Source organism: Channa argus, chromosome 23 (assembly GCF_033026475.1).
Source record: "Channa argus isolate prfri chromosome 23, Channa argus male v1.0, whole genome shotgun sequence".
NCBI lineage: Eukaryota > Metazoa > Chordata > Actinopteri > Anabantiformes > Channidae > Channa > Channa argus.
The window spans coordinates 7,718,245-7,743,689 of NC_090219.1; the positions used below are offsets into that span (position 1 = coordinate 7,718,245).

Consider the following 25,445-nt stretch of genomic DNA (forward strand, 5'->3'; position numbering starts at 1 on the left):
GTTCCGTCCATCATTCAGGCGCAGCTGGCGTTGACTGGCGCGTGCAGCTGTGCGTGCGTGTGTGTGTGTGTGTGTGTGTGTGTGTTTGTGTGAGTGAGTGAGTGTGAGTGTGAGTGTGAGACAAACCCCTGCGCTCGGCACTACGAGCTGAACAGTTGTCTCGAGGCGTACAGTTGAGAGACAGAGGGGTTCGCGAGCGCACATGTTCTGCCGCTGTGTGGTGTGAAGCTGGAGCACGCAGCTCGGAACCCGCCATCCCTCCGCTGGGCTGGACCGGAGCAGCCAGCCCTCTGGACCGATGTCCTGGCTGAAATGTCCCGACACATCTACATACGGAACAAGATTGGTGAGGGTATCCAAGCGCCCATCTTCCAGGTAACGTTAGATGTCTGGCTAACGTTAACCTTTTAGGCTACTTGAAAAGGTAACGTTCATAAAAAAAAGACGTTAGCTGTCACGCTCATTTGCTCCAGATACTTTGACGAAATTAATTCAAAACCGTAAACGTAGTAACTTACCTCTAAATTTACAAGAGACAAAAAAACTGCTTGACACATTTTTACTAGTGGTACTGAAAAAAGTCATATAACGTTTGGTTAATTAGCTAACTTTTCAGTTGTAAAACAATCGAGAGGTGGGTGGAAAAGAATATACCTGGATTGATAGTAGTGACAGCTTTGTCTCTATTCATAGCTGCAAGTCTCATCTACTGTCAGTCTTGCTTTTCCATTTTATATTCTGCTTAATATCACGATTATTAGCTAGTTCGGTTTTTTGATAAGGTATTCGATTACTGGTTACTGGGTCGCAACCTGAGTTTTCATTTTTTCAACGTGGAATTGTACTGGAAACAAGCTCCCTAAATGTATATTTAGGATCTCCTCCTGATTAAATGTAGGATAAAATACATACATAAAAATAAATGTTATACATTATTCTAGGTATTACTAACATGCTATTATTTATGACTAAATAATTGGCTTGCAATAAAGAGCCAGTCTTTTTGTTGTGCAAAAAAACATTCTATTGTTATTAGTTTATTTTAGACTACATATTTCTTACTGTTACAACTTGCACTTCTGCTCTGATCCCAATGGCACTAACAGTAAAAACAGTTCTTGATCCAAAACATGGTTCCACCTGATGTTTTCAATGACTTATTGTAACCATGTTGTCCTACTAATCCCTGTAAGATTTTCTTTTTGATTTATAGTTAAAGCTTATCTCACTGACTCCTTAAGGCCTGCAATTTAACAGCTCTAGTCTTCTCCACAATGCAGCATTTATTGTAACAGAATATTATATGTTAGAGCTGTTAAACAGTATAGTGGTTCAGTGAGCAATAGCAGAGGTAAATATTGACATTTGTTAAAGGAGAAACTAGGTTCAATACAATGAAGCAGTAATTAACCAAGTTCCTTATGTATTTAACTGTATAGATATAATTTGTAACAAGTGCCACATAATATTAGCGAGAGTTCTGTATATGAAAATAATATTATTATAATAGGCTGTTAGATAGCAGATAAGTAATTTTTTCAGCTATATTGATCGTTGGAGGCTGCTTTCTGGTATTAATAGCTTGGTATTTATAGACTTTGCTAACTTTATCCTTCATATCTCTTTTTGGCTATGGGCTGTTGGCTTGAATTAAGAGAGTGAGAGGGACAGAAGAGAGATGGTGACCCAGATTAATGGCCCTGTTTAAAAAATTCAGGGAAGTAGGTTCTGACTTTTTAACAGTGACATTGTCATTAACTCTGGAGACTTGAACAGAAATGGGGCAAATCACTGGCAGATAATTAATTTAGCTCCCTGGAGAATCTGCTGGTATATTTGGAGTTTTTGGAAGAGGGGGGAAAGAATGTCCAGAGGAAAGTAAAAAAGTAAGTAGACGAGACAAACATACATTATAAGCTGCATTTGGTTGTGTTACATGTGTCAGAATGGGAGCTGTAGAATTCTTACATGTGGTCACTATTTATGCCATTTAAATCCCTTATTAGCCAGATGTCTAAAGTCGATGTGGATCAATATCACATTGCAGAGAATCTTAAAGTAGCTTCACTAATAGCTTGACATGAATTTACACAAACTGAAAATATACTGTACAGATGTGGCACATGTGTATAAAGAAAGTCTAGAGATATGTTGTGGATAAAAAATGTTTCTGCTGGTTGAAATTGTTTGTTGTTGTTGTTGTTTGTGTTTGTTTGTTTAGGTGAACCGTGGGACCTATTCCAGGAGGAGCCGACTCAAAAGGTCGGATGGCAGCACAACCTCCACCAGCTTCATTCTCAGACAGGTAGCAAACTGCAGAGAAGAGCCTTAGACAGCAATAATTGACACTGGTTATATCACAAGGGGTTTATATGTCTACATTTCTTCATAACAAGGTGGTGAAATTGTCACAAGTTTATTTGATGCTGGTTGGCTTAATTGTGTTCCCACAGTTTTTCTGGTATCTTCTGTGATGAGTATAATCAGCTTAAACTTAGTAATAATATGGGAGTTTAGTAGTCACATGTTGTGGTATTAAACTGATAGTCTAATTACTTTTTAAGCTTCTGTGCATATTCCTTAAGGTTAAAGAAACCATTTGGAGTTAGTCAGTTTTGGTACCCTGTCCTCAGTTGTGTTGATGAGCAATTTTTAGTTTCACCCAAGACACATGACAGAGCTAGGAGTAATATTACTGCTGTCAACTGCAGACAACAGTAATTTGCTTTTAGTGAAACTTGGAGTTTACAGGTAAAAGAGGACAGTAAACATAACCATAAAGAGTGAGCCTTACTCTCCAACACTGGAGAAAAACATTACATGTTTTTGTTATACAAACTTTTAATGCCAGGTCATCACTGGTTTAATTAGAAATATGTTTAGGTTTTCAATAACCTTTAAAACATTTCTTTTCTAGCACCTGACTGAAAATCTCACAGACGTGTGACTATGTATTATCATGTGACAAGTGAAAAAATATCTATAATGTACATTGTGTCAGAGGATCTGCTTAAAGCCTTATAGATTTACCCATATAATAAATTAAGGTAAGAGTCTAAGTCTAGGAGGTTTTAGAGCTGTTTATGATGCCCATCTGCAATATTTTAATCCTCACTTCTCTTAGTAGATATTCTGTTTTTTATTTTAAATCCTCTGCTTCCATTCAGACTCCATCCCCTTGCTCTATTTATGTGGCAACTGCCCTTACGGACACATTACCAATTGCCAAGACTGGTTCAGCAAAGTGTAAGCTGCGGAGCGTATGCAATATTTAAAATGTGTATAATTTAGAGCTGTAGAATCTATTTTATTTGTAACTTAAACTTGGTAGTAGTGTATGCCCTGTGGCTCTGTTTGTGCACAGAGATTGTGTATATGAAGCTTAAATATGTCATTGAGGCCTTTTCATGATAATATCAATAAGGACAGATGCTCACAGTAGATTTGCTTCTGTCTAATTGTGTGGGTTTTAAAGACATTTAATAGATTTTTGTAGGTTTTTATGGACATGCCTAATAAGATTTCAGTTTATAAGTATCAGTTTAGTGAAAGTGAGTTAACATTATTTCTTATTACAATACCATTTTGCAGCTGGTTGGTACGCTTGTGAGTTTAACAAATAATTATTATCTGATGCTAATGGATTGATTTGGTTTCGGGATGGTTTAGGGCAGATACAGGTGTTTGATTACTATTTCTATGCATATTTGATGGTACTTTGTATTTTCCAGATGTTTGCATTTGTACTTACGGGCAGAGTATGGATGCTTTTTAGATGAGTGTGCTCACTGTTAAATACTTTACAACCTGTGCATTGTTTACAAACTTGCAGGTTGTTTGAAAAAGAAAACAGATCCCTCATTGCTTGACATATTTCATACAATTATATACACAAGCATTCTTTATATTAAAATAGTTTTTATTATTACAGTTGAAGATACTTTACCAAATGTTTAAGGAGCAGTCAACAACAATCAGAACCATTTATAAGATGGTTCATTTTCTTAATGCACAGTGGCAGTAGTTTCACTTATATTTTCATACAGAAAGACACACAAGCTGTCCCTTAGGTTTTAAATTCATATACCCACAGGTTGTTTAAGACCAAATATTTGCTTGATAATTTTTAATAAATGGCTGACTGTAAGTAATCATGCATTGGATTATAAATAATTTTGTCAGGCAGTTTTGATTAATCCTTTAGACCATAACATGTCATAAAAGAAAGCGGTAAGAAATACAAATCACACCCAAGTTGACACATTTTGATGCATTGTCTTTAGATGAATTATTTCTATGCAAGTTTTTTTTTTCTTGAAATGTGAAGGTGGCTTTGAAACAGCATATTAGATTAATTTACAGAGAATATAATGAAATGTTTAACTTATGTGAGGAGCACTGGGGAAACTGACTATCTACACAAAGTGTCCCATGTAGTTTCCTGAAATATCCATAAAAGATGAAGACTTGTGCTCTATTGAGAATACTTTTACTTTAGAACTATAGATGCATCAATCATGATTTCATCCTTAGAAATCCTTGCCTTTCAAATAAATATATGGCTCAAAGATATAAATTATTCTTCTACTCCCCTTAGACAATAAATAAGCAGAGTAAGGATTAGAGGATGCAGGATGCTGCTCCCCTCTTTTACTCCTCCATCTCCCTCCCCCAATCCCTACTACCTCCTGCACACACAAAAAAAGTCAGTGCTCATCCAAGCTGAGTGGACAGCCCACCAGCCAATCAGCTCTTTGCACAGTGACTATGTCATCAGGCTTGGATATTGAGGAAGGATCCACTGCTCTGCTGCTGCTGCTGCTGCTTCCTCTGCTGCTCTTGCTATGTATATGTGTGTGTCTGTGTGGGTGTGTATGTGTGTGCGTGTGGAAGCCTGATGAGATGAAATAGCAGAATTGTGCTACCTTCAGGGAGAGCCTCTCCATCCTATAATGTGAGTCAGGCAGCAGCACGGTGGGATCAGGGAGAAGCTGCATCTATCAAGCGACGGGGCCTCAGGAGGACCAAGCGTGATCCAACAGGGAGGGAGTTTTTTTATTTTTTTAATTATTCTTCCCTGCTGTGGAGAGAAGGGATTGTCGTCATCCCCCCATCCATCCTTTTTTTTTCTCCTCAGTGGTGCCCCCCTCCTTCCTCCTCCGCCTCCACTCTCATTTTTTTCCCCCTCATTCTTCTAAAGGCGCTCTTCGGAATATCAAACCTCCATGTATGACAATTTGTACCTGCATGGATTTGAAGACTCGGAGGCGGTGAGTGGTGGGTGGGTTTGTTTGTGGGTGTAAGTGTAAGTGTGTGAGAGAGTGTGTGTGTGTCAGAATTTGCTTTTGTTCTCTTTTGATGTGTGTTTATTGATGGAAGTAGCTCAGCGGTGCACACACACCAACACATAAGGCCTTTAATAGTTTAGCTAGCGATACAGCGTGATTGTGGGCTATGCATGGCTGGAAGAAGGTTGGGTGGGTGCTGGTGTATATGTGTGTGAAGGAAGGTTTGAACATTAGGCAGAGGGCTTCTAATGTGTGACATTCACACATTTAGGGATTTACATTTCTATAAATATGCAAGCGCTTGTGATTTGTGGTTGTGTATTTGTGGATGCAATCACCCTGTAAAAATGGACAAAAGGAAACCACCAGAGCCAAGAGGAGCCATTTAGTCTTCATCACACTCTGTACCTTTCAGAGATGGACCAAGCCCTGATTCATAGAGCAAGATAGAAATATGTTAATTACCCATTTTCTGTACTAATACCCATTAGACCGCCGCACTTAACTGATAAATCCTTGTGTAAGATTTCTATATTTATTAATTTAAAAAAAAAGGCAGCCAAGCATTTCATATCTGACCCTGATGGCTGTGTGTTGCACAGGCTAAAAACATGCATCGTGATGTCATTAAGTGGATTTTGATGCTGATGAGTCACATGTTGAAGCTACTCCATTGGATAATAGCTCAGATGCTACAGTGCACCCCCAAAAGCTTCAGCACAGATACATGAAGTACTATTCATAATGGCTTGTTAAAGTTGTATTTAATGCTTTTTAGAAAATGTTATAAAAAGCAATATATTAACTCCTTGTAGGATTCTTCCACAAATAATAGACGGATACTTAACTTGTATTTATGATTGTTAAAGGATTACTCCAGGAAGGTGTTGGACTTTTGATCCAAAAAGGAATTGTCAAAAATTAAACATTCCAAGATATTGTGACTTTTAATGCGTAGTATGGGCTGACCTCCAAACCCTTACTTCCTACGATATCCTTAATGCATCTTTCATAAAACCTTTCTGATTGTTTATAGAGCTGGCTGGCTGTTAAGAAACATGCATGCTCTCCGAGCCTGAGATAACCCTGTTGACAGTACTGTGACAATATTGGGATTATATTGTCAGGCTAAACAAAACTCCTCTGGGGCTGGAGAAGGATTTTTCTGTTGACTGTTTTCACAGGCTGAGTAGTCTGACCTCAATGTGTATAATTGGTGGAATGCCCCTTCAATAAATACATCAGAACCTAAGTTATCAAGCAAAAATGGTGATTTCTGTTTCTATCTAAGAATCTAAAAATTGCTTAGTATGTGTATTTTTTCCAAACTAGAAATTATTTCTCTTAATATGCCACTTTGTGATTAGATGAGCACAGTCCAGATTGTGTGCTGAGATAGGGTCTTGCCACTGCTAACTTGAAAAGTGCTTAGCTGTGATGACTAGCTTGATTGATCTTGAGACTAATGGTCCACCTTAATTAAATCTCGATTAGTTGCTGATTGTTTAGATTAACACAGCAGAAGGAAGCACTTGATCCAGTCATGTCCAAGCAAAAAAATTTTGCATTACTGGAATTCTCAGTGTGGCAAGGTGAAGTCTATTGTGTCTCAAGAGATTAAGGTAATTAGAAAGTGGTGATGATGTGCAAGAAATGGAAACTAAACAAAAACACAAGTCATGTAATATTGTATGATTACATCAGCTATAGTATTTGTGTGATTTCAAAACACAGATGAGTCTTCCTGTAATGCTTGGAATGTATCATGAGCTTCCTTGTGCCCTTTTCTACACTTAAACTCCAGTTTGCCATCATTTAATTTTGTCATGAATGGCCTTAAAAGTATTAGGAGCTGCCGGGTTTTGTTTTGCTGGTAATTTCATGAAAGCGGGTCACATTTTTATTTCTGTTGATTTGGTCATTTGCATTCTCCAAGATCAAAAGAAAAAGGACAGATTGGAAAAAGTGGGTCTAACATTTTAATATTATTTGAGAAAATTTTAAGTTCTTTAAAAATGCTGCTACCTTCAAATTACTAATAAAGCTTTTTAGGGCAGACAGACATATACTGTAGGTGAGTGGAGTAATCAGTCATATTTTTCAAGGAGAATTCCCAGTGTTTTTGTCTTCTTGACCCTACAGTATCGTGATTTATGTGGCTTGTACTCGAATATAAAAACAATCTGTGGAAGCTCATTTCTGCTAAGATAAGCAATACCATCAAATATAAACTTAGAAATTAGTGACATTTTTATATGACCACATTTTTTTAATTTGGAATGAATGTTGACCAGTCTAATTTAACAAAAATTAACCTTTTTTAGTATATCAACTATACATTATAAGTTTGACTGTATTATAATTTTTAACTTGGTAACTGGTTTTATTTAGTAACTTATTAATTTCAGTTCAGTGTTTTCGGATTAATATGTCTGTTGTACTGTTACATGCAGAAAGTGTACACAGGGCTGCTTTCATGATGAAACAAGTCAAATAAAAATGTATAAGATGCAGAATTCTTATCTCCTTCTTATGGGAAAGTGTAATGAAAATCATCATCTGGAAGCTTGAGTTTGACTGTACATGATCATTGAAACTCCTGACCTCACAAGGTTGGAAATTCTACTTTGTCTGAGATGCTGCTGGGTGTCTGTTCTTTTCTACATTATCCATTTAAGCTGGTCTGTATTCATAGTGCCAAGCCACCACTCTGAACTCCAAACCAAACTACTCCAAAAGCTCTGACAATTCTTAACAAGAGTTTTTTTTTTTTGCCAGTAGCTGATCTCATTGTTCTTTGCGATTCTCATCATTTTGCAGTCAATGGGATGATTCAACAGTGCATTTTACAACATAGCCAATGTCATAACCTGTTTTCATGAACGTATAAAAGTTTTCAAACAATCTTAATTGTTTGGGTGTTTTTGTACTTCTGCATCAGGGTCTCCGTGTTCGGAAAGACTTTGATTGTAGTTCTTGTGTTTCCTGACCATTGTTTCTAAAGTCTATTTCTGCACCAAATCATCAGTGAATTACAAGCAGAGTGCTATTGCTCATCTTGAAAAGCCATTGCTTGATTATGCATTAAAGTTCCTGTTTATTGCCTAGTTTCCTATTAGTCTAATGCACTTTTGGCTACTGTGCTAGCTTGGCATGGTAAAATCTTACAGCGTCCCTGTTTGGCTGGTTAGTCGACACAATGTTAACACCCTTCAGCGAGACTGTAGTTCAGAAGTCTGGTCCCTGTCTCCTTGGCTTTTCTGCTTTTAGACTTAAGTACTGATCGAATGCTGCTAGCTGAAGATGAACAAATGTGTAGAATTGGATGAATGTATGTTCCTGGAAAGAACCATCACCTTAGGAGTGGGAGTTACTTACTGTGCAATTTCTGTTTGCAGGGCTCAGCTGATTCGTACACTAGCAGACCATCAGACTCAGATGTCTCTCTGGAAGAGGAGCGGGAGGTGCAGGCCCAGGTCCAGACCCAGAGCCCCAGCCAGAGCCAAGGACCGGGACAGAGCCGTCAGGAGAAGGAGCAGCAGGCCACCATTCAGTTGGAGAGAGCCAAGGTATTCCTGCAACACTGGCTCGCCAAATTTGTCTGTACTGACTTTAAAAAACAGACTAGTCTTGCTTTTAGCTATAATGAAGTGAATATTTTGATCCTAAAATCCTTAAGATACATACACATATATTTGTACTGATAATTGATTGTAATTTCCTGCTAAACTATTAGAAGGTTTATAAATCGAAAGTTTTGTACCACTTTGGCTCCTATTACAAAATAGTGTTACACAGTATTCAGTATGTCTCAAATATTAAAGTAGGATAGAAAAATGTTTGGATTACTGTATCCAGATCTAACTGTGTTTTCATATTCCAGACGAAGCCTGTGGCATTTGCTGTGAGGACCAATGTCAGTTATTGTGGAGCACTGGATGAGGATGTTCCAGTACCAGCCACAGCCATCTCATTTGATGCCAAGGATTTCCTGCACATAAAAGAGGTGCTTTTTAATTACATTTTATTACTATTCCATATGTGGCTGTGCAAGTGTATTTTTTCATAAACATCTATTAAACACAAACTTGTGAAATTTATTGTTTTACCCATTTTCCATGTGTTTTCTTTCATTCTTTTCCTTATTTTTGTCGTCCTCAGAAGTTCAACAATGACTGGTGGATTGGTCGGTTAGTCAAAGAGGGCTGTGAGATCGGCTTTATCCCCAGCCCTCTGAAGCTTGAGAACATCCGGCTCCAACAGGAGCAAAAGAGAGGACGAGTCCAAGGGTAAGTAACTTAAAAACAAACTTGTATCAATGTTTGTTTCATAAACTAAGCAATTTAGACTAAACAAAAAATAAGGTAACTTTATAAAGGCACTGTACAAAATTCTTTAAGATAATTGGCAATTTAGTGTACTGACATCTGTCAGACAGTTTATTTTTAGAATAACAATGAATGAAGATCCTTCCAGAGCACTGAAAGGAAGCAAAACTTGAAAAGCTTAATTTTTACTTCTAATGAAAAAAGACATGTTTTCATTTTGCATGCTTGGAAATAATAAGCAGCCTTGGCTCAATATTATCTGACCGTTCCTTTCATTGCTTTTGTTCCCTTCTCTGTATTGAAGCTATATGTTGTATTAACAGCTGTATTACTGCAAATTAAAACTTTGATACTGTTTATTTTGCTACCTGAGCTTCAGGTTTATTAATGGTAAACAACAAAATGGTGAATTGTATGTATGCTTTGTTTTGTAGTAATGCTTCTGAGATTTTGTAAGTTGTAATGACCAGAACTTGATTATAGTCCAGCTGTTATATCTTTTATATATATATATATATATATATATATATATATATATATAAAATAATAAAGTAAATGTTTTAACTGGAGCTAAAATTATTATTTGATCAGTTGGTCCAGCAAATTAATAAAAATAAAATCAAAACAACATAAAAACACTGTAACATGGATCACTAGGTTCTTTATAGAAAAAGTGTCGCAAAACCACCTTAATAAAAGGTCCACAAAATCACAGAGGAACTCATTAATTAATTACAGATTAATAATAATGAAAATTCAGTGGTTAGCGAGAAATTTTGCTGTGGACTCATTACCTCAGATTTTCCAAAAATTCAAGCTATGGCTCTGATTTTGAACTATTGAAAAATGATGAGCCACTGTAGTACACAGACAGATATGGGTTCAGATATTAATACATTTGAAGCAGGACATAGGCAAAATAACATCCATGCAGCCTCTGAGCAGACAAGGGTTACACTGATAAAGATCCATTTGTCAGCTTGATAAAGTAGATTCTGCCCATTAATTCCTCTGAAAAAGACTTACAATCTTGTAGACTGTCAGTCTCTCTCTATTTGGAAATCTACTTTGACCAGGATGTGCTTATGTCCCATTTAGTCCATCACTTCTACTCATACCGACTGCACCAGTGAAACCGCTTCAATGGCTGTAATTAGCGCTCCTATCAGCCTCCTAGATTCCATGTCTGTGTGCGTGTAATGTGTCTTGAAGGTTCTGTCATCCAGAGTTTGTACAATAACTCACATGCATTTACACAAGCGTTGTTATTGAGTTTAATGCTGATCTTACTAGACTTGAGTGTTTTAACACTTCACACAAAACTTCACTCACTAACTTGACTTCTGTGGCTTTTTGTCACCAAGCCTCTCAGAGACACTTGAAGCCCATTAACCAAGACTGCAAAAACTAAAATCAGTATCTCTTAGACAGAGATGCTGTCCAGAGAAGTTGGAAAGCCTGAAATTTAGAAAAAAATTTAAATGAATAGACCACTATTTAAGATGGGTTTTTGACTTACTGTTGAAAAAATGTAGCGGGAAAAGAGTAAATGCAAAAGGCAGAAGAGGAAACAAATCCCCCAGGATTATTATTTTTGCAACTTTCACAGTACTCGTTCATACCAATTGTAGTGTAAAAATATGTTTTTATTATTTCTGTTTCCTTTTCTTTTATAAGTGCATTTCTTGAAAGATGCTCTGTAAACTTAAAATGAAAGATATACTCATTTCCTTCTCTTTATGTGTAAACTATTATCTGTTGTTATACAGCTTTTAGTGTTGTTGTAAGTCCGACCCTGGATGTTTCCTGTAACGAATCACAGTACACATTTGTAGACAAAGCCACAGTATTCCATATTACAACCAATGATATTTATTCATATATGGTATGGATATGGTACGGTAAAATGTGATTTACAACAAGTATACATAACTCTAACTACGCTCTGTTGTAGGCACCAAGACAATTGTATGAAAGTGCTGGAAATAAAATGCTCCAACTTCTAGTAGAATTAATATACTTACATGATTTTCACAATTATAAGCCTATTCCTGCTGCACTGGTTCCTCTCTCAAGAATGATTTAATTCCCTGTGTAGCACACAGCAAGTCTTGATTTTGCGAGAGAATTAGCCAATGAGGTTGTGTTTTTGAAGAACTTAAAAAATAGGGTTTCTTTTCAATTTTGTTGTTACTGTTTATTTACAACAGTCTTCATTGCCTGCACTCATGATTTTTGTCCCCAGTAACTGTTCATTTGTAAATTTTAAGTTAATTTTAATATCAGGCCTTTTTAACCACAAGCTGGTTATATTTTCTCATCCTATGTGATGCCAGTCCAGGTCTCTGTCATAAATACACCTTGACTATGCAGGAATCTATTCATTCTAGAGTCTAATATGCTCTAAAAAACTGGTCACCTTGAAAGAAACACCAACATGGGTAATGTGATGTGCATTTTAGATTTTAATGACCAGTAGCCATGACATGTGAATTTTGATTAGCTGGGATTGCCAGTTCTTTATGCAGATAGATTCAAAATAAGTAATGAAAGGAAGGGCTTTAAAATTAGTTTGTATTTATGAGTTGAAGAACATCAGTACTACTGTGATTATAACTGAAAATCTTTATTTTTATCACTGTGAGCATCTGACATGAATGTATTTGTAATGTCAAATAGAAGTAATCAGATATAAGGGCCAATAAATAGCAATTATGATACATAAAACAGGAACAGTTTGGAGTTGATAGATCATATTTATGCTAGTCTGGTAAGACTTACCATTAACCTTTATGTGAAGTATCGTTAATGAATATTTGTTATTATTTTGTTTAATTTTCTGCATTAATACTGTGGTGTGTTCTTGTCCTTTTTTTTTTTATCCCCTCTTGTCTTTTCCAGTAAGTCTGGAGGGAACTCATCTTCCAGTGTAGAGGATGAGGTATCTGCCTCTATCCGACCCCTAATATCCTCGGCAGGTGAGAACATCAGACAGGGGGAGAGGGCTGTTAATAGTTAGCTGCCAGCTTAGAGCTGAGCTTCTTGAACCACTGCAGCATAGAGAGAATAAGACTCTAAAGATTTCCCATGTCTCTGCATAGAGCAAAAATTCATTGCGTAGAGTTGTTGGTACATTTTCCCATGATCCTCCTCTTCCTCCAGTTGAGGACTGCAGGCGCTCTGAGACTGGGACTTACCACAGTGTGAACCCAACGACAAGACTATGAACCCCCCTCTGAACTGCACTGATGTGACTTTGTGAATATAACCTTAGGACAAGAGAAAAACTTTTATATGTGTTTTTTTATCCTCGATAGGTTTCATTTGGTAAAAACTATGATGAAAAGTTGCTCATATGAGGCATGTTAGGATGTTTCTGAGATATTCTGGTGACATCTCCTCTAGCAGCAGCTACTGACAACACTGTCACTGTCTTCTCTCCCCTCCTACAGGAAAACAGAAACAGAAAGTGGTAAGTTGGTGACGGTAAAACCCTATTCATTTGCCATCTCTTTGACTCTTGTTGCTGCCATCATTAAGTGAGAGGAACCCAGTAGTACTCCAACATTTTGTCCGATAGAAAGCCCCATAGGGCCATAGGCCAGACGATACTTCAGCCCTCCTGCCAAATTATCAACATTCCTGTGACACCAAGTGTTGTATTTTACAACTGGTTTTATACATTATGACGTTAATCATAAGAACATGGTATTTTAGTGGTTTGCAGACCAATTTTATTTCATACAATTCCACAATAAAAGTATTTGTTTATATTTATATTTATGGAAGTTTTTCGCTTTGTTGTTGAGAGTTAAGAAAACTAATACGTATTTTATTTCTGTAAATTTAAAGCAACATCCAGCAGATGGTTAGTTCAGCTTAGCATAAAGACCATCGGTCATTTTTGTATTTTAAACCAGTTGAGGTCAAACCAAACTGTGGAACCTTAGTGTGTGGTCTTTAGTTTTTCTTTTCTGTGGCACACTGGCAAAGCTAGCACCTGAACCTCAGTATACATTCACCTATGCTGTGTTTGAGGTACTTACATTCCCATAAAACCGCAACATATTGTTTAACACTTCATATCCAGATTATAAAAACAAGCTTTAGAGGTGCTGGATGTTTAGTAATTATAGTAATAAGGCAGGCTACGTGTTTTCTCTTGTTTCCAAATTTGAAAGACATTTATCTGACTTGAAAAATCTCATTGGGAAAAACGTCTAAAATGTCAGTCAGTCATCAGTCGTGACAAAATATGTGAAATTCAGACTCCGCATTTAAGATGAAACATTGATCTGACCAAACTAAATTTAACTAGCTGGATTTTGTGCCACCTATGTCTCCAGAGCTTTCAACTGGTTCTCATGGTCCTCCTCAGTATTTGAGTGTACTTGCTGTACTGTTTTTTACAGATCTGTCTTTTTGAAAACTACCAAAACCCTGGCCAGTGAGAAAGACAGTGGGATGTACAGTCATGTGTTAAAGATGCTGTTTTTAAACCACGGAAAGAAGTGATAACTGTTTTTCTTTTATTGTACAAAGTTCCTTAACTTTCTCCTTCAGATTAAAACCTTATTTGGAATGCTATCTGAACCTGCCCTAGAAGAAAATAATTCAATTTACAACATTTATGAAATGACACAAAAACCTGCTAAATGTCACTCGAGAATTCAAATCACATTAATATAGATGTAATAAATAATATTTTTCATGCCCTATATTTTGATGGTATTTGAATTTTTCAATATATTGTTTCTTGTCACAATCTTGGACAAACTGGTTTATATAACTACAGTACACAATATCTAGTATTACCTCTCTGACATGGTTTGGTGTCATGGTGCTCCTTTTTATTGTGATGTTCAGTCTACTAATGGGTTAGCCTGTGGTCTTTTTGATTTTACATCTGTGCAGCTAATCATATCCATCCATCTATGTAGCAAATGATAAAACATTTATGAGTTGCTCAAAATGTAATTACATGTGCTTCTGGGTGATTAGAACTGTAATCTGCTATTGAAACATTTACATTATTAATAAATATGATGACACTTGTATTGTATAGGATGTATTTTATTTTTCTTATTACATTCTGACAACTTACGATAATTTGTCTGTTATCATTTGCTATAGGCCCAACGTGGCAATATACCAACATCTGATTGTAACTGAAGTTCAAATGACTCTCTGGTTTTATGTTAAACTATGTTTAACTGCTGTTAATTAGATACCTTTGCATTCCCAGACAGAGCACATCCCCCCGTATGATGTGGTTCCCTCCATGAGGCCCGTAGTACTGGTTGGACCCTCGCTCAAGGGTTACGAGGTGAGCTGCCAATCCATATAACTGGAAATAAAGTCAAAAATATCATTTTACTTTTGTCAATGAAGGAAATACAACAGAAGAGAAAAATCATGACATTTGATATTTACTGAATAATCAGACATTACAGAAAGGAGATGAGCCTTTAAATCTTCATGAGTCCCCCAAAATAACTTGCTATTGGTGCAGTTACTGTAATTGTGAGTGTGTCATCACCCACGTAACATACAGATTGCAGCCAAACTAGCTAGGAGAGATCAGATGAAAATATGTTGTGTAACTGGCAGTTGGAGAAGTTCTGGGATAAGCATCCTGTAACCACCTCACTGCTTTCTATAAAGGCGCTATTTAAAAGAGACAATACTGTATGCAGGACTATAATTTTACAGAAATACCCTGTTTATTAGGTGAATCTAAGACTTAGTTGTTATTTTAGGAGGTGTAGTAAAATGATACGGGTAGGTTAGGATTTTGTTTTTAAATTGCACTAAGGTGCACACTGTGTGTAAACTTTTATTATTTTGAAAACAACACTGAACATCCAAAGTAGTTTACATTTTTAAATCATTTATAAATCTTAAGCTGCATTAAAGATTGTTAGCTGCTGAACAAGCTGAAGTAAAATTATTATTGCACTGTTGCTCACAAGGTAAACATTTGGTTTGGTGATGTCACATCCATCCTGTTTAGTCAGATAAGACATGATATTTTGTTTTATTTAGCAATAGAAGAAATGCCATCTGTCATATTTCTAGGATTAGCCTGATGAATGGGGACTTCATTATTAGGCTCATGGGGGAGCTGCAGCCTTTCCCATCATGCAGTGGGCAGAAGGCAGGAAGAACACTGTGGACAGATTATCAGTCTATCACAATACAAACATAGATAACACATTTATGCTACCATTACCACCTATCATATTACGTCCGTTTGATTAGGTCTAACGGAGACGAGTGGGTTATAGACCAATGTAAATGAGACATATGTTACTAAATATGCCAACAAACTAGAATCAAACAAATAACATGACGTTTTATTTTAAATGTTATTTCTGATACCATCATGATGAAATTATTTCAGTGATGACTTCTTACATAACAACTGCTCCTTAAACAACCTATTAATTGTCTAAATACTGCAGGAAGACTTATACAAAGGTACGGTCTCTTCTCTTCTGTGCAGGTCACAGATATGATGCAGAAAGCACTGTTCGACTTCCTCAAGCACAGATTTGATGGCAGGTAGGACTAATGTGACAGTTGACTATGTGTTGATATGATTTTGCCAAAGTCTTGAGTCTTATCTGGATTTTGTAACCAGTGTATTTTAGCATGTCTAAATTGCATCCACTGCGCCTGAAGAAGCAAAATAAATTACAAAATATTGCCAAACCATATGGGAATTGTCAGTCGTTAAGGGTGTAACAAATTCAATTAAGAATGTTTTCTACAGTTTTTAAAAATCCTTATCCTCTTTTCACAGGATAACTATCACACGCGTCACAGCAGACATATCTTTAGCCAAACGATCCGTTCTCAACAACCCCAGTAAGAGGGCCATTATTGAAAGATCCAACACTCGCTCAAGCTTGGGTAAGAAAGCTCCACACGTTTCCCTGTGCTCAGTGTATATATTTTATTTTAGAGAGAAAACAGTGGCATATATATAAGAATGAAGTTCCTTGTTCAGGTTATTGTCTAAATAGTTGCTTCGGCCTTTTCTTGTTTGTTTGATCTATAGTATGTTTGAAAGAGACAGGGACAGGAGCTCACTAAATGCCAATGTATATAATATCGTAATGTTTGTATTTATATTCTACATATTAATTGTGTCTGATCAGCTGAGGTGCAGAGTGAGATTGAGAGGATCTTTGAGCTGGCCCGCTCCCTGCAGCTGGTGGTGCTTGACGCTGACACCATCAACCATCCAGCTCAGCTCCTCAAGACCTCCCTAGCCCCGATCATCGTTCACGTTAAGGTCTCCTCGCCAAAGGTACTGTATGATGGAAGGCCGAAGACACATCTCAAAGTAAAAAGATCACTTTGAATCCAAGTTTTTCTCAAGGCATGTATATCTGTAGGTGGTTTGTGTTAAGCACACACAAGCCTTTTTATACAGTTAGTATTTATTAACTAGTATTAGTTAAAAAAAAAGTTATTGCCTGATTATTACACCAAGCCTAGACAAAACAACTCTTAGCATAACAAACTGAAGCCTACAAGCATATAACGTGATCTTTACAGCTACTGTCCCTGAGAGTCTTTCAGTTGCTGGAGACACACAACAAGAACACCTAGACGTGTTAAAGGTAACGGTGCTTATGTTTGGAATTATCCCTCCACTGATTTAGCAGCACAGGTACAGGCACAATGTTCCATATGGAACCAGCCTGAAACACTTTGTTTTAAAGCCTCTGACTATGATCCATTGCTTTTAAATGTAGTGTGTGGAGTCTGTAGAGACTTTAAATCTTCACCAGTTAATCTGCACAAAGGCACCTTTGCATGGATGCCTGCCTCACATTCTCCCTCTACACTGGGACTACTACAGAAATTACTTGGCCCTTGTAAAGACTATTCCTGTGTATCTTCAGATTTTGATTGTGAGGGTGCACCTGTTATTGGTTCTGCTGCACATGACCAGTAAAATTGACCAGTGTTAAACCATGATGCAGCATTATATCCTCTTTAAAACAAGGAGGCAGGGTTTTATAAATACTTACATTCAGAGGGAAAGTTGTTTATACTATGTTAATTTATCTCCAGTTGTATGGTATGTTAAGAATAAAGTAATAAATTAATCGATATGGTAATTCTACGTTTTCTTCATGTCAATAATTCTATGATAATAACTCAGTGTTATTACCATCTCACAGTAAAAACATTAGTTCTATCTGTGTACCCAAAACATGATGACCACATGTGGCATGTGCTTCATTAGCCTTTGTTACAAAAAATATGGGAAGTCTAGTTTATCTATCAAGAGCCCTCACTCTGAATGCCTCTACCACCTTTATAGTTTGCATGTGATAAGGACGGCTTACAAAGCTGTGACACCTTCAGTGGTAACAGACCATCATGTACTTCTCGTCACCTAGGTTCTGCAGAGGCTCGTCAAGTCTAGAGGAAAGTCCCAGAGCAAACACCTAAATGTGCAGCTTGTGGCAGCAGACAAACTGGCCCAGTGTCCTCCAGTAAGTGGGTCTTGTCATTAAGCTTGTTTCCCTTTTACTTCTACAGTTTTTATATTAAAAAGTTAATTTATTGTTGCAGAAATATGTTTATCAACTCAAAAACAAAGGACAGTGACTTATTTGTGAATAAACAATTTTACAGAGCAGATAGTAGAACAACAGTCAATGAATTTGGAGATCATTTATGTTCCATCTTGATGTCATCTTCATCCATATCCCTCCACAATCTGCTAACAGGAAATGTTTGACGTTATCCTGGATGAGAACCAGCTAGAGGACGCCTGTGAGCATCTGGCTGAATACCTTGAGGCCTACTGGAAAGCGACTCATACTTCGATGGCGACGCCCTTAAACCCTCTGCTAGGACGCAACCTGGGCCCCACCAGTCTCACCCCCTACGCCACCAGCATCTCTGGACTGCAGGTACACATTTACTTTTCACAGAAAAACTTTAAATGAATATTTAAATTTATTATTTAAGTTCTCTTTTAAAACTGTAGTTGTTAACATTGTGAAATTCACTGGTCTGAATGTCAAAGACTGGGTGAACCAATTTCTCTTATAAAGTATAAAAAGCAAAATGTTATTATTTCTGCTTAAGCTTAGACACTTAACAATGAAACAAACACAACAATGAACAATGAAAAAAAACACAATTTTAGCATTGCTTTGTTCCTATGCAAAATGTATGCACATTTTTCACATCTCAGACCAGATCTAGTGTTCAACTTACGAGGTATAAGAAGCCAATTGAGGGTCATTAGGGAGGTATATCTATCAAGGACAGTGTTTGCTTCCTTAATATGAGTATACGTTAATTTAAAGTTGCTTAAATAAATGACATCTTTTTTTAAAGAATAAAAATGTCTATGTTAATTAACCACTTTATTCCAATATGTATGTAGGTGGGTTGTTGGTCACAGTCACAATCAAGTTATTTTCTCTACTCAATAGCAGCTCTGCATCAAAAGAAAACCAGTGCAGTACCACTGCATGACACATCCTTGTTTCATCACTGCTTTCCTATTCAGTGGATCTATGATATTTAAGAAATCCCTGTTAAGATGATATTTTACTGAAAAAACAGTTTGCTTTGTCCTTAGAAATGTTGTGGACACTGGTCATCGTTGTTGCTTGGGGTGTTATGATTTCTCTTTTTCCTTGTTAATGCCACCATTTTCCTGGTGCCACAGGTGATTTATGTCCCTGGTACTTTTAACGTTATCTTAAATTATGGAAATCTGTGTAGCCTGTTGCCCCAATATCACAAGCTCACATTACCATTATTATTGGAAAACGCCAGCTTTTGATTTAAAGAATAAAACGGTTGCCTGGTCATGTTGTCCCAGCTTTAACTGTGTCCTTGCTCATGTGATCAGCAGAGCCAAAGAATCCGACAGAGCAACCACACAGGAGACCATTCTACTCCGAACGAACGACGCAACCTGATGACATCTGATGAAAATTACCACAATGAGCGGGCGCACAAAGGACACAACCGTATGTCGTCTGGCTCGCAGCATAGCCGAGAGCAGCAAGACCCCTACCAGGACTACCAGGACCCCTACCAGGATTCATACAAGCCACATCGCAATCGCAGTTCACCGGGCAGCTACAGCCATGACTCCAGGCACCGGCTCTGAGCCAACTTCCATCACCACCAGGGTCCAAATTGCCCAGATTCTGCCCAAAACAAACGCTGCAACAGAGCCAAGACAGTCCCAAATTGTACCGTTCTTCTTTTGAGTTTTGTTGTTTACGTACTTGGCTATTTCCTCTCCTTCAAAGTCAAACAAGTCACATCAGTTGTTTATTTCGTATCAAACTGCCAAAGCAACCCCCATCAATCAACAGTGAGTAGTCAGGAGTTCTGGATGCCAACATTAACTAATGTTGTAAAATAATTACTTTAATTCATGTTACTGGGACCTTTTGGTATAATACCAACTCAATGCTTAGCAGACATACAGCGCAAATTGAGCTTGCTGCCTGTGTCAGCTAGCTATCAGATAGTGGTCAAATGGCGATGGTGCATGGGCTTCTAAGTGCCTGGAGCATCGCACCAGGTCGGAGGTCCACTGCTCACTGACTGCTGAAGGCTGCTGACTCCTATCTTGGTCTGTGTATAAATCCTCTTTCCATTTAGCTTATTGCATGCTGATAGATGATAAACCTCTGCACCCACTTCATTGATATTTTGTACTTAGATTATGGAATCTTCAGTGATGGAGTGTAGATATGGAGGTCGAATTTTCTTATCACCTGATTGTGGGTGGGGGTAGGTGGTGGGTTTGTGGTGCAGATGATATCTGGCTGCTAGTTTTAAAAACTGGTGCTTCACATTCCCAAACTGTTTTGCTATTTGAAAATCACTTTGAGCAAGGCCAGCTTTTCTGTAGCATAGCATTAGGATTTTATTTGAGTGAAGACCCTCACCGTCACAAGCGCAACTGATTCTGATGGTGCTGGGATCAGATCTCAGTTACACTGTTGGGGAAGGCAATACTGCCTCTGTTCTAAACAGCCAGCACAGAACGTAAATGGTCTGCACTTACATAGCGCTTTTCTACCTATTGGCTCAAAGCGCTTTACACTGCTTTTCATTCACCCATTCGCACTCACAATCACACACCGATGGGGGAGCTGCTATACAGGTGTCCAACACTCACCGGGAGCAACAAAGATAGGGTTCAGTGTCTTGTTCAAGGACACTTCGACATGTTACCGGAGGAGCGAGGGATCGAACGAACAACTGTGGGATTGATGGACGACCACTCTACCTTCCTGAGCCACCGTCTCCCCGTTTCAGCTACAGGCCGTAGCTGTGACAGTCTATCAGATAGTATAATGAAACAAAAACTAATTGTCAATGTATTTGATGTTGATGACACGTAGACCGGCATAAAATCCAAAGCTGTGCGAATCTTTCAAGCAGTTTGGGACATTCAGGCTGATATGTTTGCCCTTCACAGCTAGAATAATAAGATTGAGAATTTTTTGTTTTACTTGCTGCTGAAGCTACAAGTTATTTTGCATTTATTAGCTATGAAATTACAGTAATTTAAAAGTAAATGTTGCTTACTGAGTAGTAAGCATACAAATGGTTACTTGCTTATAGTGATCCTCTGTTGGTTTTAGGGGACTAAAGCATCGAAAATGTGACATGGCAGGGTCGGTTGCATCATGTTAATTCTCTGTGTAGCTGGCATGTTGTCCTGACTGCAGAGCATGTTCACTCCAGACGTAAAATAGAACCCTACTGTAATCACGATAATGTTTGTAGACGAATAGGGCGCCTTTCTTGGAAAAAAAAAAAGAAAGAGGAGAAGAAGAAAAAAGAAAAGATGGCCTAAAATACATATGAATGATATCTCTGGAGCCATCACATTTTTAACTAAGTACACTTAAATTGAACAAAGCAAACCTAAACTGCTGGTTTATGTCATTCAGTACATTTTAGAAGAGATTCAGTGGATTGCATGAGACATCATAATTATAATCGTTTACATTCATTCAGAATTATGTTACATGTTAGAAACAACTGTCAAACAGTGATTTATCCCAAACCTTCACACATATGTTCATTTGAGATAACGGGCAATAGTTTACGTAACAAACGTGGTGCTCTGTACGGAAGCAAAGAAATGCTGTTGTTACTAATGATTTTGTTTTGGCATGTTGTCATTTTTTTAATTCATTGTGCAAAATAGTGTTCTTTACGATTTCAGAATGTCTTGTGAATCATGCACAATTATTCTATTATTTCCAGAAAACAAACTTCAAAAAACGTCAAATGATAAAATAGTTACGTTGAAAAACCATCAGAACATCATTCATCTTAAGAATTTTTAATCTTGAGCTGACAAGGTACAGTCATACTTTATATATTTTATTGGCAGCATGTTTTGTCCCTGTTGTGGTGTTTTATGACATACACCATTTTTTATGCCAGAAATGCACCTAGTGTAGATGCCAAAATAATTTCCTGTGTGACAGGATATGACAATGAAGTTTTCAGTCAGCTAATTTGCTTTTATAAGACCACACTAAACCATTGCAATGCCACACAATGCTTCGTCAGAAAAATTAAAATGGAATAATTTTCAGTCTTTGTGTGGAGGACCAAACCTGAAGTATGAATGAATACTTGAATGTCCCATAAAAGAATAAATTCAATTGAATATCACAAAACTTAAAGTATTTGAATACCTATATTTTTGAATATCTCTACCCATATAAATGATGGATTTAACTATATGAGCTAAATGCATTACCATTATTGTTTTATGTTTTATTAAATGCATTTCTCCATTTTTTAAAATCAAATTTCCTAAATTTGCTTAATTTAATGTCAAACGTGTTCCTTGGCATCAACCAAGACAGTTTCACTGCCAGGGGAAATAGACTTATTTTTGTTTTACTCATATGAGATATGAACAATATACCAGGATAAATTTATCAAAAGAGTTTTCTGAAGCGAAGTCTAAACGTGAAGCAATTGTTCCCCTTCTGACGGTGATGGCGGCAGCACCGGCTTAGCTTGGTGCCTTACAAACAGTAAATGAACTTCAGTAAATAATTATCTACTCTCTTCATTTTAATGACTTATTATGCTTTTCTTTTTTGTCTGAGATCTATACAGAGTGCATCTTGAAAAAAAAATTCAGTTTATGATTGTGATAAGACTAAAAGTAAAAGACAATGCTGCCTATAGGGTGATTTCCATTTTTTTTTCACATCTCTGCAAGCAGAAACCTGCTTACAGCTTGTTTAGGAATACAGCTATAAACAGCTATAATACTTTTTTGAACCTGTAACCACAGTCAAAACTGATGTGGTGTTTGTTACTCCAGCAAAGTGAAGAGTTGAAAACCAAAGTAAAAACAGCATTTTCAAGTTCTAAATCACCCCAGTCATCAGACATTAATAGATGATTCTGTGAAATTACATTTAGTTATAAATACAATCCTATAAATACTTTTATGGGATTGTAATCTATAACATCTAAGCATAGGTATGAGTAACATCTGCCATAGATCGTTATGAAAAGTGCAGGTTAATTTGATAACATCCTTATTTCTGCCTACCTACATAGAGAGCGTCCATGGAATTGTCCCATTTTGATGCAGTCACAGGAAAAGTGTACGGTGGCCCTACGATCTCAAGGCACTGCAGCTTAAGAATGACATGAAAACAGACAAAACACAAGCACATTAAGGAGACAACTTTTACTATGTGATAACTCATGACAACATTGAGAGAAAGAAAATACAATTAAATACACAACGGTATGACAACAGGAATGTTTCTCAGAAGCAAATACAGACAACACAAAAAAAAATAAATAAATCACAAGAAAGTTAACACAAAAATGTACAGGTTGTGTTATTCTCCAACATCAGTCGACTTCAGTAGTGACTCATCATACAACATGCATGTCCCAGCCGTGTCCGTAGCTTTTTAGTGCCCCCTTGCAACTCTGCACTTATCGCCAAATGACACAAAAGTTTCCAGGAGCACACAAAACAAAGTCACGGATATGACTTCAATTTACTTTAAAAGACCCAAAGTTTGCTAATTGTTACTTTTGTGTTTTCTGTATTTGCCCTGAAGGGAAAAAAAAATGTTTATGGTGAAGTTTTTGTCTTTCTTTGCTTGTGTTTTGTCTGTTTGCATTGTTTTCCTAGGTTGGAATATCTTTCACCCTGGTTTCTAGCAGAATGTATCTTTAAACAGTTGGTCTTGTTAATATATAATGTAATTATTTAGAACATTTCCTGCTATGTAGCAATTTTTTAAGATGTGAATTGTCAGAAAATAGACATAATCCTGTTGTATATAAAATATATAGACTCTGCCAGAGAATTGTACAACTTGGCAAAGACATTAAATATATACATAATTATAATTGGCTCCAAAGGGCTTCTCCTCCCCTCACTTCAAAACTGAGAACTTACATCTTGACAACTCACACTAAATACTAGTCTTCTAGTGCAAAACATCTTTTGATTTATTGATTTTAACAAAAAATGTAGCCACATAATCCTTTAATAGATCACTTTATATAAATCTGAAAGTGATAAATACTTTTGAACAAATGTATAGCACAAATAAGTAAGCAAAAAAAAAAAAGGGAGATAGAAATTGAATCGAGTACAAGGATGTAGGTTATTTCAACAATTTTGCCCACATTGCCCGTTTGTCTCTTTGTTGTGCTCTGTGTGTAAGTGTGTAATAGTGTTTACAAGCATGTTTTTCTGTCTCATTCTGCACCATAGCATAAAAATCTCATTGGTTGATAGATCAAGGAGACATTTTCCATTTGACATCAACCAACCAATGTTGTGCTGGGCTGCTTGAGACAATCTGAAGGAATTTAGAGACCAGTGTCCCACCAACCCCTTTTCTTTGTGAATGCTCTAGAACGATGAGAGATGTCTGACATATTAAGTTGTGGAAAAGAATCCGAACAAAATAATTTACCACCCTGGCTCTGTTTTAATTAGTTTTGCCTTTACCTGTTGTCAAACTGTGTCTAAAAACACGAAACATTAATTTTATTTCTTTTGGACTAAATCTCAAGATGGCCACAAAATATAGAACTTATAAGGAGAATTTTCTTTGGTAAATGTAAAACAAAAGAAAAAGACAATTTATTCCAGTAGAGTAGTAATAGATGAATATTTGCTGGCGATTATTTTTTTATAACAAATAAATGTACATAATGTCTTTGAGAGATGCTATTTGCTGTATACATGCTGAAATGAGACAACAACCCATGTGGGACCCTTGGAAACAGCAGCAAGGTCCAGTATACAAAGTTTCAGTAATGTGCAATACAAAACAGCATGCTGTTTTAAAATGAGGAACTTCATGTACTGTACTATGCAACCGCAAACTGTGTACATCGCTTCAAGCTGTGGCTTCTCCAACCACCCTTTTCCAAGCAGCTTCATCCGGAATTTTGAGGGATTTTTTTAGTTTTATTATTATTTTTTGTGTTAATTGTTTTTATTTTTCCGTGGACGATGAAAACCTAAGTGGCTAATGCGGTATTGCATGCATAATATACATTATAATTTATAAAAGGAATTAAAGAAAAATACATTCAATTGGACGTAATTCTGTTTAAGGCAAAGCTACGAATGACTTAAAACATTTCTTTTTCAAAATTAAAGAGTTGTACAAAATTTGTTTTCACTGCAAATAAATTATTGTGTTTCGAATTGTGAGTTTGAAATAATTGAAAAGAGAAATAGAAACAAAAACAATTTGACTTGTCAGTATATTTAGGAAGTAACCAAACTCAACAC

General features: G+C 36.8%; 1 protein-coding gene across 5 annotated transcripts; it reads left to right on the forward strand.

Moving 5' to 3' along the window:
* The first annotated feature begins 108 nt into the window (after nucleotides 1-108).
* LOC137108514 (voltage-dependent L-type calcium channel subunit beta-4-like) lies at nucleotides 109-25,358 on the forward strand. Of its 5 annotated transcripts, none has more exons than XM_067493199.1 (14): nucleotides 109-375; nucleotides 2,222-2,305; nucleotides 8,687-8,857; nucleotides 9,172-9,294; nucleotides 9,450-9,577; nucleotides 12,518-12,594; nucleotides 13,069-13,088; nucleotides 14,862-14,942; nucleotides 16,122-16,180; nucleotides 16,422-16,531; nucleotides 16,780-16,931; nucleotides 18,037-18,132; nucleotides 18,370-18,555; nucleotides 19,515-25,358. In XM_067493199.1, the coding sequence occupies exons 1-14, from the start codon at nucleotides 313-315 to the stop codon at nucleotides 19,773-19,775; spliced, it is 1,611 nt and encodes a 536-aa protein (XP_067349300.1). In that variant the 5' UTR covers nucleotides 109-312; the 3' UTR covers nucleotides 19,776-25,358. The 5 variants fall into 5 exon arrangements, with proteins under 5 accessions (XP_067349300.1, XP_067349299.1, XP_067349301.1 ...); XM_067493198.1 differs by having other exon boundaries at nucleotides 115-375; nucleotides 19,512-25,358; XM_067493200.1 differs by lacking the exon at nucleotides 12,518-12,594 and having other exon boundaries at nucleotides 119-375; nucleotides 9,450-9,574; nucleotides 13,067-13,088; nucleotides 19,512-25,358.
* The last annotated feature ends 87 nt before the right edge of the window (nucleotides 25,359-25,445 follow it).